General features: G+C 39.3%; 1 protein-coding gene across 1 annotated transcript in view; it reads left to right on the top strand.

Moving 5' to 3' along the window:
* The window catches only part of LOC150087884 (uncharacterized), a 295,573-nt gene that overhangs the window by 68,676 nt on the left and 212,630 nt on the right, over positions 1–14,267 (top strand). Inside the window, exons 12-13 of the mRNA XM_090369951.1 lie at positions 290–413; positions 1,703–1,858. Of these exons, the coding sequence (XP_090226077.1) occupies positions 290–413; positions 1,703–1,858 (280 nt within the window). The remainder of the gene's footprint in view (positions 1–289; positions 414–1,702; positions 1,859–14,267) is intronic.

Raw genomic sequence — 14,267 nt, 5'->3', positions numbered from 1 at the left:
AGTATAAAAGTTCAACAGAACTTTTCTGTTTTAAAAAATAATGACTCTTTTAAAATAATGTTGATAAATATTTATTAGAATTAAATTTTGTAAATCAAATCATAAGTAATGATTTGATGACTATAACGATTAATTTGATTTCTACTATTGAGTTGAAATATAATCCTGTAATCTTGTATGGCATAGGGTAATGAGACCATGAACAAAATCATTTTCATTCTCTGACAAGTTTGTTGTAATGAGATTTTACTATACTGATTTTTTATTATTTGTTTATAATTATTTTTAGGCTGTTTGGGAACAGTGGCTTCTTGAAGATTCTGGTCGTGCAGAACTCCCACTATATAAAAATGAAGAAACCTATCCTGTAGGAATGGCTATTATTTATTGTTCATCAAGGCAAATTATAATCAGTAAGTTATTTTGTTTAAAAACTGTCGTGTCTCATTTTTGTGTTTCTACTCTTCTGCTATAACTTTTCATTTAACTACTTTGCTGATGTAGTTTAAGCATTACCCTATCTTGCATAGTGTAACTCCAGTGACATGTGAACTTTTGACCCCCCCCCCTTCCATAATGTCTTGTTTGATGTTAGGTATTCTGTCTTTCTACTTTATGATACTGGGTTGGTCACCAATTATGCCATAAGGTGATTTTACAATAATATTATTTGTGAAAAGAAAACGTTTCACTGCATGCAGTAATGGTGGATTTATTTAATTTTTGAAGTTTAAAACATTAACACTTGAAATATAAATTTAAAATTATGTTGCAATCTCTGAAATCATCATCTGTTGTAAAATAATAAAAAATAAATTAAAACTGATTTACATCCTTCTTACAATTTTTTTGGTTCACTTCTTCTTGGATGTTCTAGTTGTTGAGATGAGATTGGTAGATAGCAGTTTTATGCTGGGCCTGAGGAGCTGTACTAGGAAAATCTGTTGAGTTTTCAACTGGTGCTGCTGAAAGAAGGGGGAGTGTCATTTAGCCACCTGTCCTTCCCCCTCCTTGCTATGATTGATCTAGTCAATCTTTGGCAACCACTGGGGTTTAGTTCCTGGATATGTGTTATTGCTTGGGTCTGGCCATCCTCATATGCCTGGAGTGTAAATTCTATCCTGTTTTATTTTCCTATTCCATGTAAATTACACCTGGATTTGATCTTCCACCCCAACACAAATAAGGTTAGATGGTAGAAGGCAAAATGTAGTTATAAATTTTTTATGGACCAATGTTAAGAGTTGATTCCTTCTGATGTATCAGTTGTCATTCATTTCAAAAGTACACTGACTGTGGTTCACTGATTGTTTCTTAGAATAAACAGAGACAGGAAACAACTTTTCCAATGAGAAAAAACAGTTAATTAGGCACAATTTAATAATGCATGCTTTAACTAATGACTCTATTAAATTTAGAAATTATAAAATCTGAATGGTTAATATTTGTTCCAATTTTAACATCAAATTCAAATATTTTAGCTTAAATGTGAAAAAAGCGGTCCAGAAAAAAAAAAAAAAAAGATCCTAAACTAAAAAAATAAGCAGGATAGACTTTAGTGCCTTTTAATTGAAACACCTCTGCATGCATATAAAATAATGCATTTGTCAAAGTCATGTTACTACTTAATGCAGTAAGAGGTACTTTTAACATGGGATCTTATTTTTATTCATATAAAGTTATTTCTTATGTTTTTAATTAGGTGAAACTGAGAGCTGTTCTCCAATGCCAATACTCCTATTACTTTCTACACGTGGATTATTGTGCTCTTTTCACATGGTGAATGCTGCTTCTGGAGCTCCAAATTTATTGAGAGTAATGGAACCACTTCCAAAACAGGGAGAGAGAAAACGAAAAGGTATTTATACAACATAACATAATACTGTTTATATAAATTATAAATAAATCAGTTAAAATAATAATAACTAGGGGGCTCTGCCCTCTGCACGCTTTGCTCATCAACCCCTGCACTTGCTTCTCCATCATCATAAATGTAAATTTGGCAAAATTGTTGAATGTCTCTAACAGACATTAAACTCATTGTCCTTTCACCATGGCACCTCCTCGTATTTGCATCATATAAGGGCTACCGCCACCTTGAAAGTCAATGTTTTCGGCATTAAAAGATGAGAAGGCATAAAGATTGTTGAAGACTAAGTGTCTACCTTTTTCTGTGTTGTCAAACAACAGAGTCTTTAAAGTGTCTGGATAGGTATCTGCCATCGGCAAACATACCTTCCCTCCTTGACAACATGACTGTGCGGCTCTTCCAAGTTCGCCGTGTAAAGATAATCTGCCACAATATTGACATTCACCTACCATATCACCTAAATTGCAATATGATACTTCAGTAGTTTCTACTTTAGCATTTGCATTAGTTGAGGCATATGATGCAAGAAAGCAAGTTTATACAGCATCAGCCAAAAAAAAACAAACCCATCCAGGCACTCCAAATGTTTGTCTATTCAGCCTTAAATTTATTTAAGCTATCAACTTCCACAACAACAGATGGAAGTCTGTTGCAGCAATCAACTACCCACTGGCTATAGGCAAACTTCTGCACATCTATCCTTCAACTGTCTTTCCTCAATTTGAATCTATTCTCCCTCAGGTTCTTAATCTGAGCAAGCGGAAGTATCCCATCTGCATTGAGCCTGCTCAAACCATTCAAGGCCTTGCAGGTGCCTAGTGTCCAGATGCTGCAACTTGCAGAACTTAAGCCTTTCTTCTTAAATTCACCCCTTTGTTCCCCTCACCAGTCTTGTTGCCCTTCTCTGTACTTGTTCTAGCAACTCTACATCCTAAAATGAGGCCCCCAGACCTGCATACAGTACTCAAGGTGTGGCCTGACCATTGCCTTATACAAAGGGATAATCACCTTATATCTGCTAGCAAAATTCTTATATATCATTGACAAAACTCCATTACCTGCTCTGGCAGCCTGTCTGCACTGTCAGAGAACTTTATACCTGACTGCACAATTACCCTCAGGTCTTTTTCATTCTCCACCTCCCCAAGTGTAGTACCACACAGTTAGTAGTAGTAATAGTGGCATGTGATGCAAGAAAGCAAATGTATGAGCTTATGCAGCATCAGCCAAAAAAAAAAAAAAAAAAAAAATCACACCATTCCCTCCAAATGCCTGTCCGGTTCCTCCTTAAATTTATTCAACCTAACTTTCACAATGACAGATGGAAGTTTGTTCCAGCAATTAACCACCCGCTGGCTAAAGGCAAATTTCCACACATCTATTCTACATCTGTCTTTTCTTAATTTGAATTTATGCCCCCTTAGGTTTGTAATCTGAACAAGTGGAAGGATCCCATCAGAATTCAGCGTGCTCAACCCATTCAAGGCCTTATATACCTCAATCAGATCACTGTGAAAGGTGCCTAGTCTCCAGCCACTGCAATTTGCAGAACTTAAGCCTCTCTTGGTAAGAGAATCCCTTCATTCCCCTTACCAATCTTGTTGCCCTTCTCTGTACACGCTCAAGTAAATCTACATTCTTCCTAAAATGAGGCCTCCAGACCTGTACGCAGTACTCAAGGCGGGGCCTGACCATTGCCTTATACAGAGGGATAATTACCTCCTTTTCCCTGCTAGCAAAATTCCTATATATCATTGACAAAATCCCATGACCTGCCCTGGCAGCCTGTCTGCATTGCTCAGAAAACTTCATATCTGCCTGCACAATTACTCCCTGGTCTTTTTCATTTTCTACCACCTTAAGTGTGGTACCACACAGTTGGTACGTTTCTCTGGGGTTACTTCTACTCATATGCAGTACTTTGCATTTGTCAAGGTTAAACTTCAGTTGCCACTTCTTAGCCCATCTGCCCAAATTATCCTGTTGCAGTAGCACACTGCCATTACTGTCATTAACAACCCTGCCAACCTTTGTATCATCTGCAAACTTCGACATTAAGCCTGATATACCTTCATCAATATCATTGATAAATATACAAAACAACAGTGGACCTAACACCGAACCCTGTGGGACTCCACTAATAACATTAGTCCAAGAAGAGCAGCACCCATTGATTACCACCCTCTGTCTTCTCGCACTTAACCATCCTTTTATCCATTGTAGCAACTTACCCTTAATACCATTCTGCTCCAATTTGTTCAATAGTCTTCCATGCGCAACAGTGTCAAAAGCTTTCCTGAAATCCAAATATATGATATCAAAATTATTTTTTGCATCCAGTTCCTTTGTAACCACATCATAATATCCTATCAAATTTGTCAGACAAGACTTTCCCTTAACAAACCCATGCTGTGTCTGAATTATTGCTGTAGTCTTGTCTAGATGATCCTGCAATGCATCTTTAACCAGGGACTCCATTATTTTACCCGGAACAGAAGTTAAACTAACTGGTCTGTAATTACTCGTGTCACCCTTCGATCCCCCTTTATGAATTGGGGATACATTTGCACATCTCCAGTCCGTGGGAACCACCCCTGACTGAGTCCAAGGATGCTCTCATAATTATGGCTAAGGGTTTGCTTAGTTGCTTTGCCGCCTCCTTTAATATAACTGGATAGATCCCATCCACCCCAGGTGCTTTTCTTACGTTTAACTTCAACAATTTCTCTTCCACTTTGCTCTCAGTTATTACAAAATCATTAAGTATCTTGCTACAATTTGATAACCTTCTGAAATTTTCAAACCTTAATAATTCCTCGTGTGTGAATGTAGATGCAAAATACTCATTCAATTTGTTTGCTATCTGAGCAGGATCATCAACAGTTGAACCATCGATGTCAAGTGGACCAATCAGATTCATTCCCTTCCTTTTAGAGTTTATATAAGTAAAGAAAACCTTGCTGTTTTTCTTAGCATCTTTTGCCAAGGATTTCTCGTAATCTGCCTTCGCCTGCCGAACCTCCTTTGTGACCTGATTACAGATTAACTTATATCTGCCATAGGCTTCTGAGTCACTTGATAACTTATATGCATCCCATGCATTTTTCTTCTCTGTTACAAGTCTCATTAGTTCATTTGACAACCATTTAGGCCTAAACCTTGAACAATATTTCTTAATAGGTATGAAACTTTTAGTAGCTTCCACGATTAATTCCTTGAATGCTTCCCACTTAGAATTTACTGTTGCTAACATCGTCAGTTGATCCCACTGTACAGAATTTAAAAACTGTCAGAAACCACTGTACTCTCCTTTACGGAAGCAAAAACCCTTTCCTTTACCCCTGATGGTAATTAAATCTTTAAGTAAATCCCACGTCAGTACACTGTGATCACTGCCACCTAGTGGTTCTTTTATCTGCATATTCCTAATACATGAATGATCACTGCTGATAACCAGATCAAGAGTATTACTTTCTCTGGTTGCCTCTCGAACATGCTGCTGCAGAAAACAACCATCCAATAAATCCACAAAAGACTGACTAGTGTGTGAGTGCCCAACCCACAAGTTCCAGTCAATATCTGGGAAGTTAAAATCCCCCATTATAAGATATTCCGATTTACTAGCCCACTCTATTTCTCTGTACAATTGTTCATTGTACTCATTCAAGTCATTAGGCCTATAACACACTCCTACTCTAATTTTTGCTTTCGCAGTGCTTATGTCACACCAAACTGACTCAACAGTGCACTGTTCATCTATATCAACTGGATGCACTTCTTTTGATTTTATGTTTTTCTTTATTAACAGCATAACATCTCCTCCCTTCCTATCCTGTCTATCCTTTCTGTACACATTGTACTCCCCAAATTCCAGTTCGGCATTCCTTATATCTGTGTAACACCACGTCTCTGATATCCCAACAATATCCGCCTTTGATGTCTTGACCAACACTTCAAATTCATCAAATTTATTTACTATGCTTCTAGCATTGGTATACATGCATCTATTCTTATTCTTAGTTACTCTAACACATCCCATATACCCATCTGTTTCACGATGACTGCTATCCGTCCCTGAAACCCCCAACACTCCTCGCTCCAGGTCGCTACTTATTCTAATAGAAGTTGTGCAAGAATCACCTTCACCTCTGCCTACGGCTACTGTTAAACTATTAGTCCTTGTATCCCCCCCAAGCTATCAGTTTTCCGACCCACCTAACACTGCCTCGATAGCATCAGCAAATATTCCTGCACCCTTTCTATTTAAGTGTATCCCATTCCTGTAGAAGCAGTCTCTCCTCTTAACAAGTAGAGTCCAGGCTGAAAAAAATTCTATCCCTTGAGCCTTGCACAATCTTTCCAGGGCCGAATTGATCGACAAGGTTCTCATCATATACTCCCTCCTATCGTGTCTGGACAGAATTGCAGACACTTACAAATTCAATCCTAATTCACGGCTTTTTTTCATCAGTGACCTGTACTTGTTAAGTAATTCTGCCGGTCTCCTACTCTTAATATCATTAGTGCCAATGTGTACAACTATATCACCTTTTGTGCCCCTAAAAGATGATATCTGCTCTACAACGTCATCAACCTTTGCCCCTGGCAGACATACCCTGGTCCTGTTCCACCTATCCTTTTTACAAAGGGTGTTTCCCGTTTCTCTGACAAATAGAGTCACCAACAACTACTAGTTCCTTTGGGACCAGCACAATCTGCCTTGGGGGTTGCCGCTGTGTTGCGTGATGACCAAGTGCAAGCTCTGGCGTTGATGTGGGCAGCTGAGAGCCTGATGGGCCCCTCAATTTAAATCTTTCGAGGGCATCCACCCTGTCCTTCAAACTCTCATATAGGCCCATAACAACGCTGAGTTGTCGCCTGATTTCCTTACACGCCTTACATCACGCACACACAAAGACATCCCCCATGGCAATATCATGTTCCGTTCCAGATAGTTCGACAAACATTTCACAAGTTGCACATTTTTTTTGGCTGTGATGCGTTGGAGAATCGCCCCCCCTCAGTTCTTCCCCGAGTCACAGCACTCCAGCCACTTTGTGCCCGTTGCTTTGCTGCTCTAGTTTGGGGCATGATATTTTAAATTAATAAGATCAATAAATTAAATTAAATTAAATGTCAATACTACGCTATCTAATGGAAACAGTGAAGCGTATTGCTGTTTCGATAATTATATGTTAGTGCTACCTAGCTACCTCAATTAAAAATTTGAATTCCCTATCACTATATACAAAAAACAATGCCTGCAAGATTCGAACGAAATAACGGTTTTATAAGGTATTACGTATATCTACAAAAACTGTTTATATAAATTAAAATAAAAATAACCAGCGTAATTAGAACTATAAGACTACGTATTAAGTACAATATAAAATAACAATTGGTACATTTCTCTTGGGTTACTGCTACCCATATGGAGTACTTTGCATTTTTCAACGTTAAACTTTAGTTGCCACTTCTCAGCCCATCTGCCTAACTTTTCTAGATCCTGTTGCAGTAGCATACTGTCTTTACTGTTATTAACAACCCTGCCAACCTTTGTATCATCTGCAAACTTCGACACATTAAGCCTACTATACCTTCATTGATAAATACAGAAAACATCAGTGGCCCCAACACCGAACCCTGGGGGATTCTGCTAATAACATTAGTCCACGTAGAGGAGTATCCATTTATTACCACTCTCTGCTGTCTGCCACTCAACCATCCCTTTATCCATTGCAGTAACTTGCCCCTAATACCATACTACTCCAATTTGTACAGCAGTCTTCCATGTACAACAGTATCAAAAGCTTTCCTGAAATCCAAGATATGATATCAAAATTATTTTTTGTATCCAGTTCCTTTGTGACCACATAGTATCCAATCAAATTGATCAAACTCAGACAAGACCTCCCTTTAACAAACCCATGCTGTGCTGAGCTATTACTGCTGTCTTGTCTCAGTGATCCTGTATCACCTTTTTAACCAGTGACTCCATTAATTTCCCTGTAACAGAAGTAAAACTAACATCTAGAACAGAATTTAAACTAACAGGTCTATAATTATTTGTGTCACCCTTTGAACCCCCTTTGTGAATTGGGGATACATTTGCACATCTCCAGTCCATGGGGACCTCCCCGACTCTAAGGATGCTCTCATAATTATGGCTAACGGTTTGCTTACTTCCCTTGCTGCCTCCTTCATTATAACTTCATAGAGTCCATCTGCCCTAGGTGCATTTTTTATATTTAACTTAGCAATTTCTCCTCCACTTTGCCCTCAGTTATTACAATATCACTTAGCTCCCTGTTAGAGTTTGATAAACTTCTGGCATTCCCCTCCTTGAATAACTCCTCTTGTGTGAATGTAGATGCAAAATACCCATTCAGTTTATCAGCTACTTGAGCAGGATCATCAATAGTTGAACCAGCTATGTTAAGTGGACCAATCTGATTCATCCCCTTGCTTCTAAAGTTTACATAAGTAAAGAACTTTTTTCTGTTTTTCTTTGCATTCCTTTGCCAAAAATTTCTCATAATCTGCCCTCGCCTGCCTAACCTTCTTTGTGGCTTGATTACAGACAAGCTTATATATGCCATAGGCTTCTGTGTCATTGATAATTTATATGCATCCGATGCATTTTCTTCTTTGCCACGAGTCTCATTAATTCATCTGACATCCATTTAGGCCTGAACCTTGAACGATATTTCAAGGTTCAGGCCTAAATGGATCCGAAAAGCCTAGTAGCCTCCAAGATTAAGTCCCTGAAGGCTTCCCATTTCGAATTCACCTTTGGTAACATCATCAGTTGATCCTACTGTATAGAATTTAAAAACTGTCTGAGACCATTGTAGTCACCTTTATGAAAACAAAAACCCTTCCCTTTACCCTTGATGGTAGTTGCATCTTTAAGTAAATCCCACATCAGTACACTGTGATCACTGTCACCAGTGGTTCCTTTATCTGCAAATTCTTAATGCATGAATAATCATTGCTGATAATCAGATCAAGGGTGTTACTCCCTCTGGTTGCCCCTCAAACATGTTGTTGTAGAAGGCTGTCCTCCAATAAATCAACAAAAGTCTTGCTTGCATGTGAGTGATATACCCACAAGTTCCAGTCAATATCTGGAAAGTTAAAATCCCCATTACAAGACATTCTGATTTACTGGCCCATTCTATTTCTCTGCACAACTGTTAATTGTACTTATTAGAGTCATTAGGCCTATAACATATTCCTATTCTCATTTTCCCTTTCCCAGTGTTTATGTCACACCAAACAGACTCAACATTGCACTGTCCACCCATGTCAATTGGATGCATTTCCTTAGATTTTGTGTTTCTTAGCTAACAGCATAACCCCTCCTCCCTTCCTACCCTGTCTGTTTTTTTCTCTGTACACATTGTACTCCTCAAATTCCAATGCTGCACTGCTTATATCTGTGTGACACCATGTCTCTGACATCCCAACAATATTTGGCTTTGATGTCTTGAACAGCACTTCAAATTCATCAATTTTATTTACTATACTTCTAGCATTAATGTGCATGCAAGTATACATGCACTTGTTCTTACTCTTGGTTACCCTAACACAGCCCATCTATTTTCCTGTTCCATGATGATTCCCAGCAGCTCTTTAAGTCCCCAACAACTTGCTCTCTAGGCTACTCCTCATTACAATAGAAGCAGTGCATCGCTTTCTCCTCTGCCTGCGGCTACCGTTAATCTTTTAGTCTGTGAACCCCCCCCAATCTAGCAGTTTTCTGACCCACCTAACACTGCCTCAATAGCATCAGCAAATATTCTTGCGCCCTTTCTATTTAAGTGTATCCCGTCCCTGTAGAAGCAATCTCTCCTTTTAGCATGCTGAAAAATTGACCACACTGAAAAAAATTCAACCCCATGATCCTTGCACAATTTCTCCAGGGCCTAATTGATCGATAAGGCTCTCATTATATACTCCCTCCTATCGTGCCTGGGCAGAATTGCAGACACTTTCAAATTTAACCCTAACTCACTACTTTTTTCCAGCATTGACCTGTACTTGTTAAGTAAATATACAGATCTCTTACGCTTAAGGTTATTAGTGCAATGTGTACAACAATTTCATCTTTTGTGCCCTTAAAAGATATCTGCTCTACAATGTCATCAAGTTTTACCCCTGGCAGACATATCAGTTTTTATCAGGATCAGGTGAAGATTTTATGTTACCTCTGAGCTGTTTAACAGTTCACTGAGTTTCGGCCTGTTCTTCATCCATATTAGCTACTCGCTTCCTGTCATGTTGATTTTCCACTTATTTCGTTGTCATTGAACTTATTCTCTGATTAGTTTGTAACCTTTTTCATGTTTCTCTCTATATTTCCATGCAGACTCTTGACGGTGTTGTTTTCTCTCGGAATCGGTGATTGCCAATCTAGGTCGTGGCATTGTGTTAATTATTACGTTAGCAAATCAAATGTTACGGATTCCAGACACCTGTTGAAATGTGCTCATCGATATCTAATCAGGAAATGACCTATGTAATTATTTACCTGTGCATTTGTAGTGATGTAATTGTCCAACCCACTTGTACCATGTGATTTGCATCCCTCTTCTCCCATTGCTTCCCCACTCCCCACCACTCAGCATTCTCAAGGTTAAAAAAAATATCACCAGGAGGAAAACTTTTCTAATGTATAGCGAGATGATAATAATATGCAGATACTATTATCCGGCAGATAATAATATCTCCATAGGAGACTGGCGGAATTACTTAACAAGTACAAGTCACTGATGAAAAAAAGCCGTGAATTAGGGTTGAATTTGAAAGTGTCTGCAATTCTGCCCAGACACGATAGGAGGGAGTATATGATGAGAGCCCTGTCGATCAATTTGGCCCTGGAAAGATTGTGCAGGGCTCAAGGGGTAGAATTTTTTCAGCCTGGTCTGTACTTGTTAACAGGAGAGACTGCTTCTACAGGGATGGGATACACTTAAATAGAAAGGGTGCAAGAATGTTTGCTAATGCTATCGAGGCAGTGTTAGGTGGGTCGGAAAACTGCTAGATTGGGGGGATACAAGGACTAATAGATTAACAATAGCCACTGGCAGAGGAGAAAGTGATTCTTGCACTGCTTCTATTGGAATGAGCAGCAGCCTGGAAAATAAGATGCAGGATATTACAGAGACTGCTGGGAATCATGGGGGTACAAGTAAACACATGGGTTGTGTTAGGGTGGCTAAGAGGAAGAGCAGGTGCATGTATACTTGCATGTACACCAATGCTAGGAGTTTAGTAAATAAATTTGATGAATTTGAGTTATTGCTCAAAACATCAAAGGCAGATATTGTTGGGATTAAAGAGACGTGGTGTCACGCAGATATAAGGAATGCAGAACTGGAATTTGGGGAGTACAATGCCTACAGAAAGGATAGACAGGATAGGAAGGGAGGAGGGGTTATGCTATTAGTTAAGAAACACATAAAATCCAAGGAAGTGAAGCCAGTCGACATCACTGGACGGTGCAGTGTCGAGTCAGTTTGGTGTGACATAAGCATTGGGAGATCAAAATTGAGAGTAGGAGTGTGCTATAGGCCTAATGACTCTGATGAGTATAATAAGAAACTGTACAGAGAAATAGAGTGGGCCAGTAAATCAGAGAGTCTTATAATGGGGGATTTTAATTTCCCAGATATTGACTGGAATTTGGGGGCTGGTCACTGACACACTAGCAAGGCTTTTGTGGATTTATTGGATGATTGTTTTCTACATCAGCATGTTCGGGAGGCAACTAGAGAGAGTAATACTCTTGATTGATTATCAGTAGTGATTCTTCATGCATTAAGAATCTGCAGATAAATGAACCACTAGGTGGCAGTGATCACAGTGTTCTTAAGTGGGAGTTACTCAAAGAGGTAACTACCATTAGGGGTAAAGGGAAGGGTTATTGCTTCCGTAAAGGCGACTACGATGGACTGAGACAGTATTTAAATTCTATACAGTGGGATCAACTGATGAAGTTACCAACAGCAAATTCAAAATGGGAAGCATTCAAAGAACTTATCTTGGAAGCTACTAGGCTTTACATACCAACTAAGAAATATTGTTAAGGTTTAGGCCTAAATGGATGTCAGACGAACTAATGAGGCATATGGCAGAGAAGAAAAATGCATGGGATACATACAAATTAACACGTGACACAGAAGCCTATGATAGATACAAGTTGATCTGTAACCAAGTTACAAAGGAGGTTAGGCAGGCGAAGGCAGATTACGAGAGATCCTTGGCAAGGGATGCGAAGAAAAACAGCAAAGAGTTCTTTACTTATGTAAACTCTAGAAGGAAGGGGATGAATCAGATTGGTCCACTTAATATAGATGGGTCAACTGTTTATGACCCTGCTTAGGTAGCTAACAAGCTAAATGAATATTTTGCATCGATATTCACACATGAGGAGATATTCAGCGAAGGGAATGCCAGAGGGGTATTCAACTCTAGCAGTAAGGTAGAGAATCTTGTAATAACGGAGAGTAAAGTGGAAGAGAAATTGTTGAAGATAAACACAAGAAAGGCACCTTGGGTGGATGGGATCTATCCAGTTATATTAAAGGAGGCAGCAAAGGAAGTAAGCAAACCCTTAGCCATAATTATGAGAGCTTCCTTGGACTTAGGGGAGGTACCCATGGACTGGAGATGTGCAAATGTGACCCCAATTCACAAGGGAGGATCAAAGGCTGACACAAGTAATTATAGACCTGTGAGTTTAACTTCTGTTCCCGGAAAATTAATGGAGGCACTGGTTAAAGAAGCACTGCAGGATCATCTAGACAAGAGCAGTTATAGCTCGGACACATAATGGTTTTGTTAAGGGGAAGTCTTGCCTGACCAATTTGATTGGATACTATGATGCAGTCGCAAAAGAACTGGATGCAGGGAATAACTTTGATATTATATACTTGGATCTTAGAAAGGTTTTTGATACTGTTGCACATGGAAGACTGCTGCACAAATTGGAGCAGTGTGGCATTGGAGGCAAATTGCTGCTATGGATAAAGGGGTGGTTGAGGGGGAGAAGACAGAGAGTGGTAATCAATGGACACTGCTCATCGTGGACTAATGTTATTAGTGGAGTCCGTCAGGTTTCAGTATTGGGTCCTTTATTGTTCTCTGTATTTATAAATGATATTGATGATGGTATATCAAGCTTAATGTCCAAGTTTGCAGACGATACGAAGGTTGGCAGGGTTGTCAAGGACACTACTGACACTATGCTGCTGCTGCAATAGGATCTGGAAAGTTTGAGCAGATGGGCTGACAGGTGGCAAATGAAGTTTAACATTGACAAATGTAAAGTACTACATATTGGAAACAGCAACCCCAGAGCTACGTATCAACTCTGTGGTACTACACTGACAGTGATAGAGAATGAAAGGGACCTGGGGGTTGTTGTGCAGGCAGATATGAAGTTCTCTGAGCAGTGCAGATGGGCTGCAAGAGTAGCTCATGGTGTATTGTCAATGATATAGAGGAATTTTTGTAGCAGGGATAAGGAGGTGATTATTCCCTTGTATAAGGCAATGGTCAGGCCACACCTAGAGTACTGTATACAGGTCTGGATGCCTCATTTCAAGAAGGATGTAGAGCTGCTGGAACGAGTACAGAGAAGAGCAACAAGATTAGTGAATGGAACAAAGGGGTGCTCTTACGAAGAAAGGCTTAAGTTTTGCGAATTTGTGTCTGGAGACTAGGCACCAGCGAGGTGATCTGATAGAGGTGTACAAAGCCTTGAATGGTTTGAGCATGCTTAATGCTGATGGGATTCTTCCTCTTGCTCAGAATAATCACCTGAGAGGGCATAAGTTCAAATTGAGGAAAGACATGTAGGATAGATGTGCGGGAATTTGCCTTTAGCCAGCGGGTGGTTGGTGGGTGGAACAGACTTCCATCCCTTGTCTTGGACGTTGATAGCCTAAATAAGTTTAAGGCTCAGCTGGACAGGTATTTCGAACGAACAGAGGGGTGAAGTGGAAGTGGTTATTTTTATTTATTTATTTTACTTTATTTTTTTTTTTTGGCTGATGCTGCATAAGTTTGCTTTCTTGCATCAAATGCCTTTACTAATACTAATGCTAATATGATTCAGACTTCGTAATAGTTTGCTTATAAATGCTGCTGGACACTTTCAGCATTAGCATTAGTAAAGGCATTTGATGCAAGAAAGCAAGCTTATGCAGCATCAGCAAAAAAAAAAACCCACTTCCACTTCACCACTCTGTTCGTTCAAAATACCTGTCCAGCTGAGCTTTAAACTTATTTAATGTGGCCTGACCATTGCCTTATACAAGGGAATAATCACCTCCCTGCCGGAAAAATTCCTGTATATCATTGACAATACTCCATGAGCTACTCTTGCACC

Source organism: Mastigoproctus giganteus, chromosome 3 (genome assembly GCF_048544385.1).
Source record: "Mastigoproctus giganteus isolate SK-2022 chromosome 3, ASM4854438v1, whole genome shotgun sequence".
NCBI lineage: Eukaryota > Metazoa > Arthropoda > Arachnida > Uropygi > Thelyphonidae > Mastigoproctus > Mastigoproctus giganteus.
The sequence above is the reverse complement of the archived record's forward strand: the minus strand, read 5'-3'. Positions and strand labels throughout refer to the sequence as shown.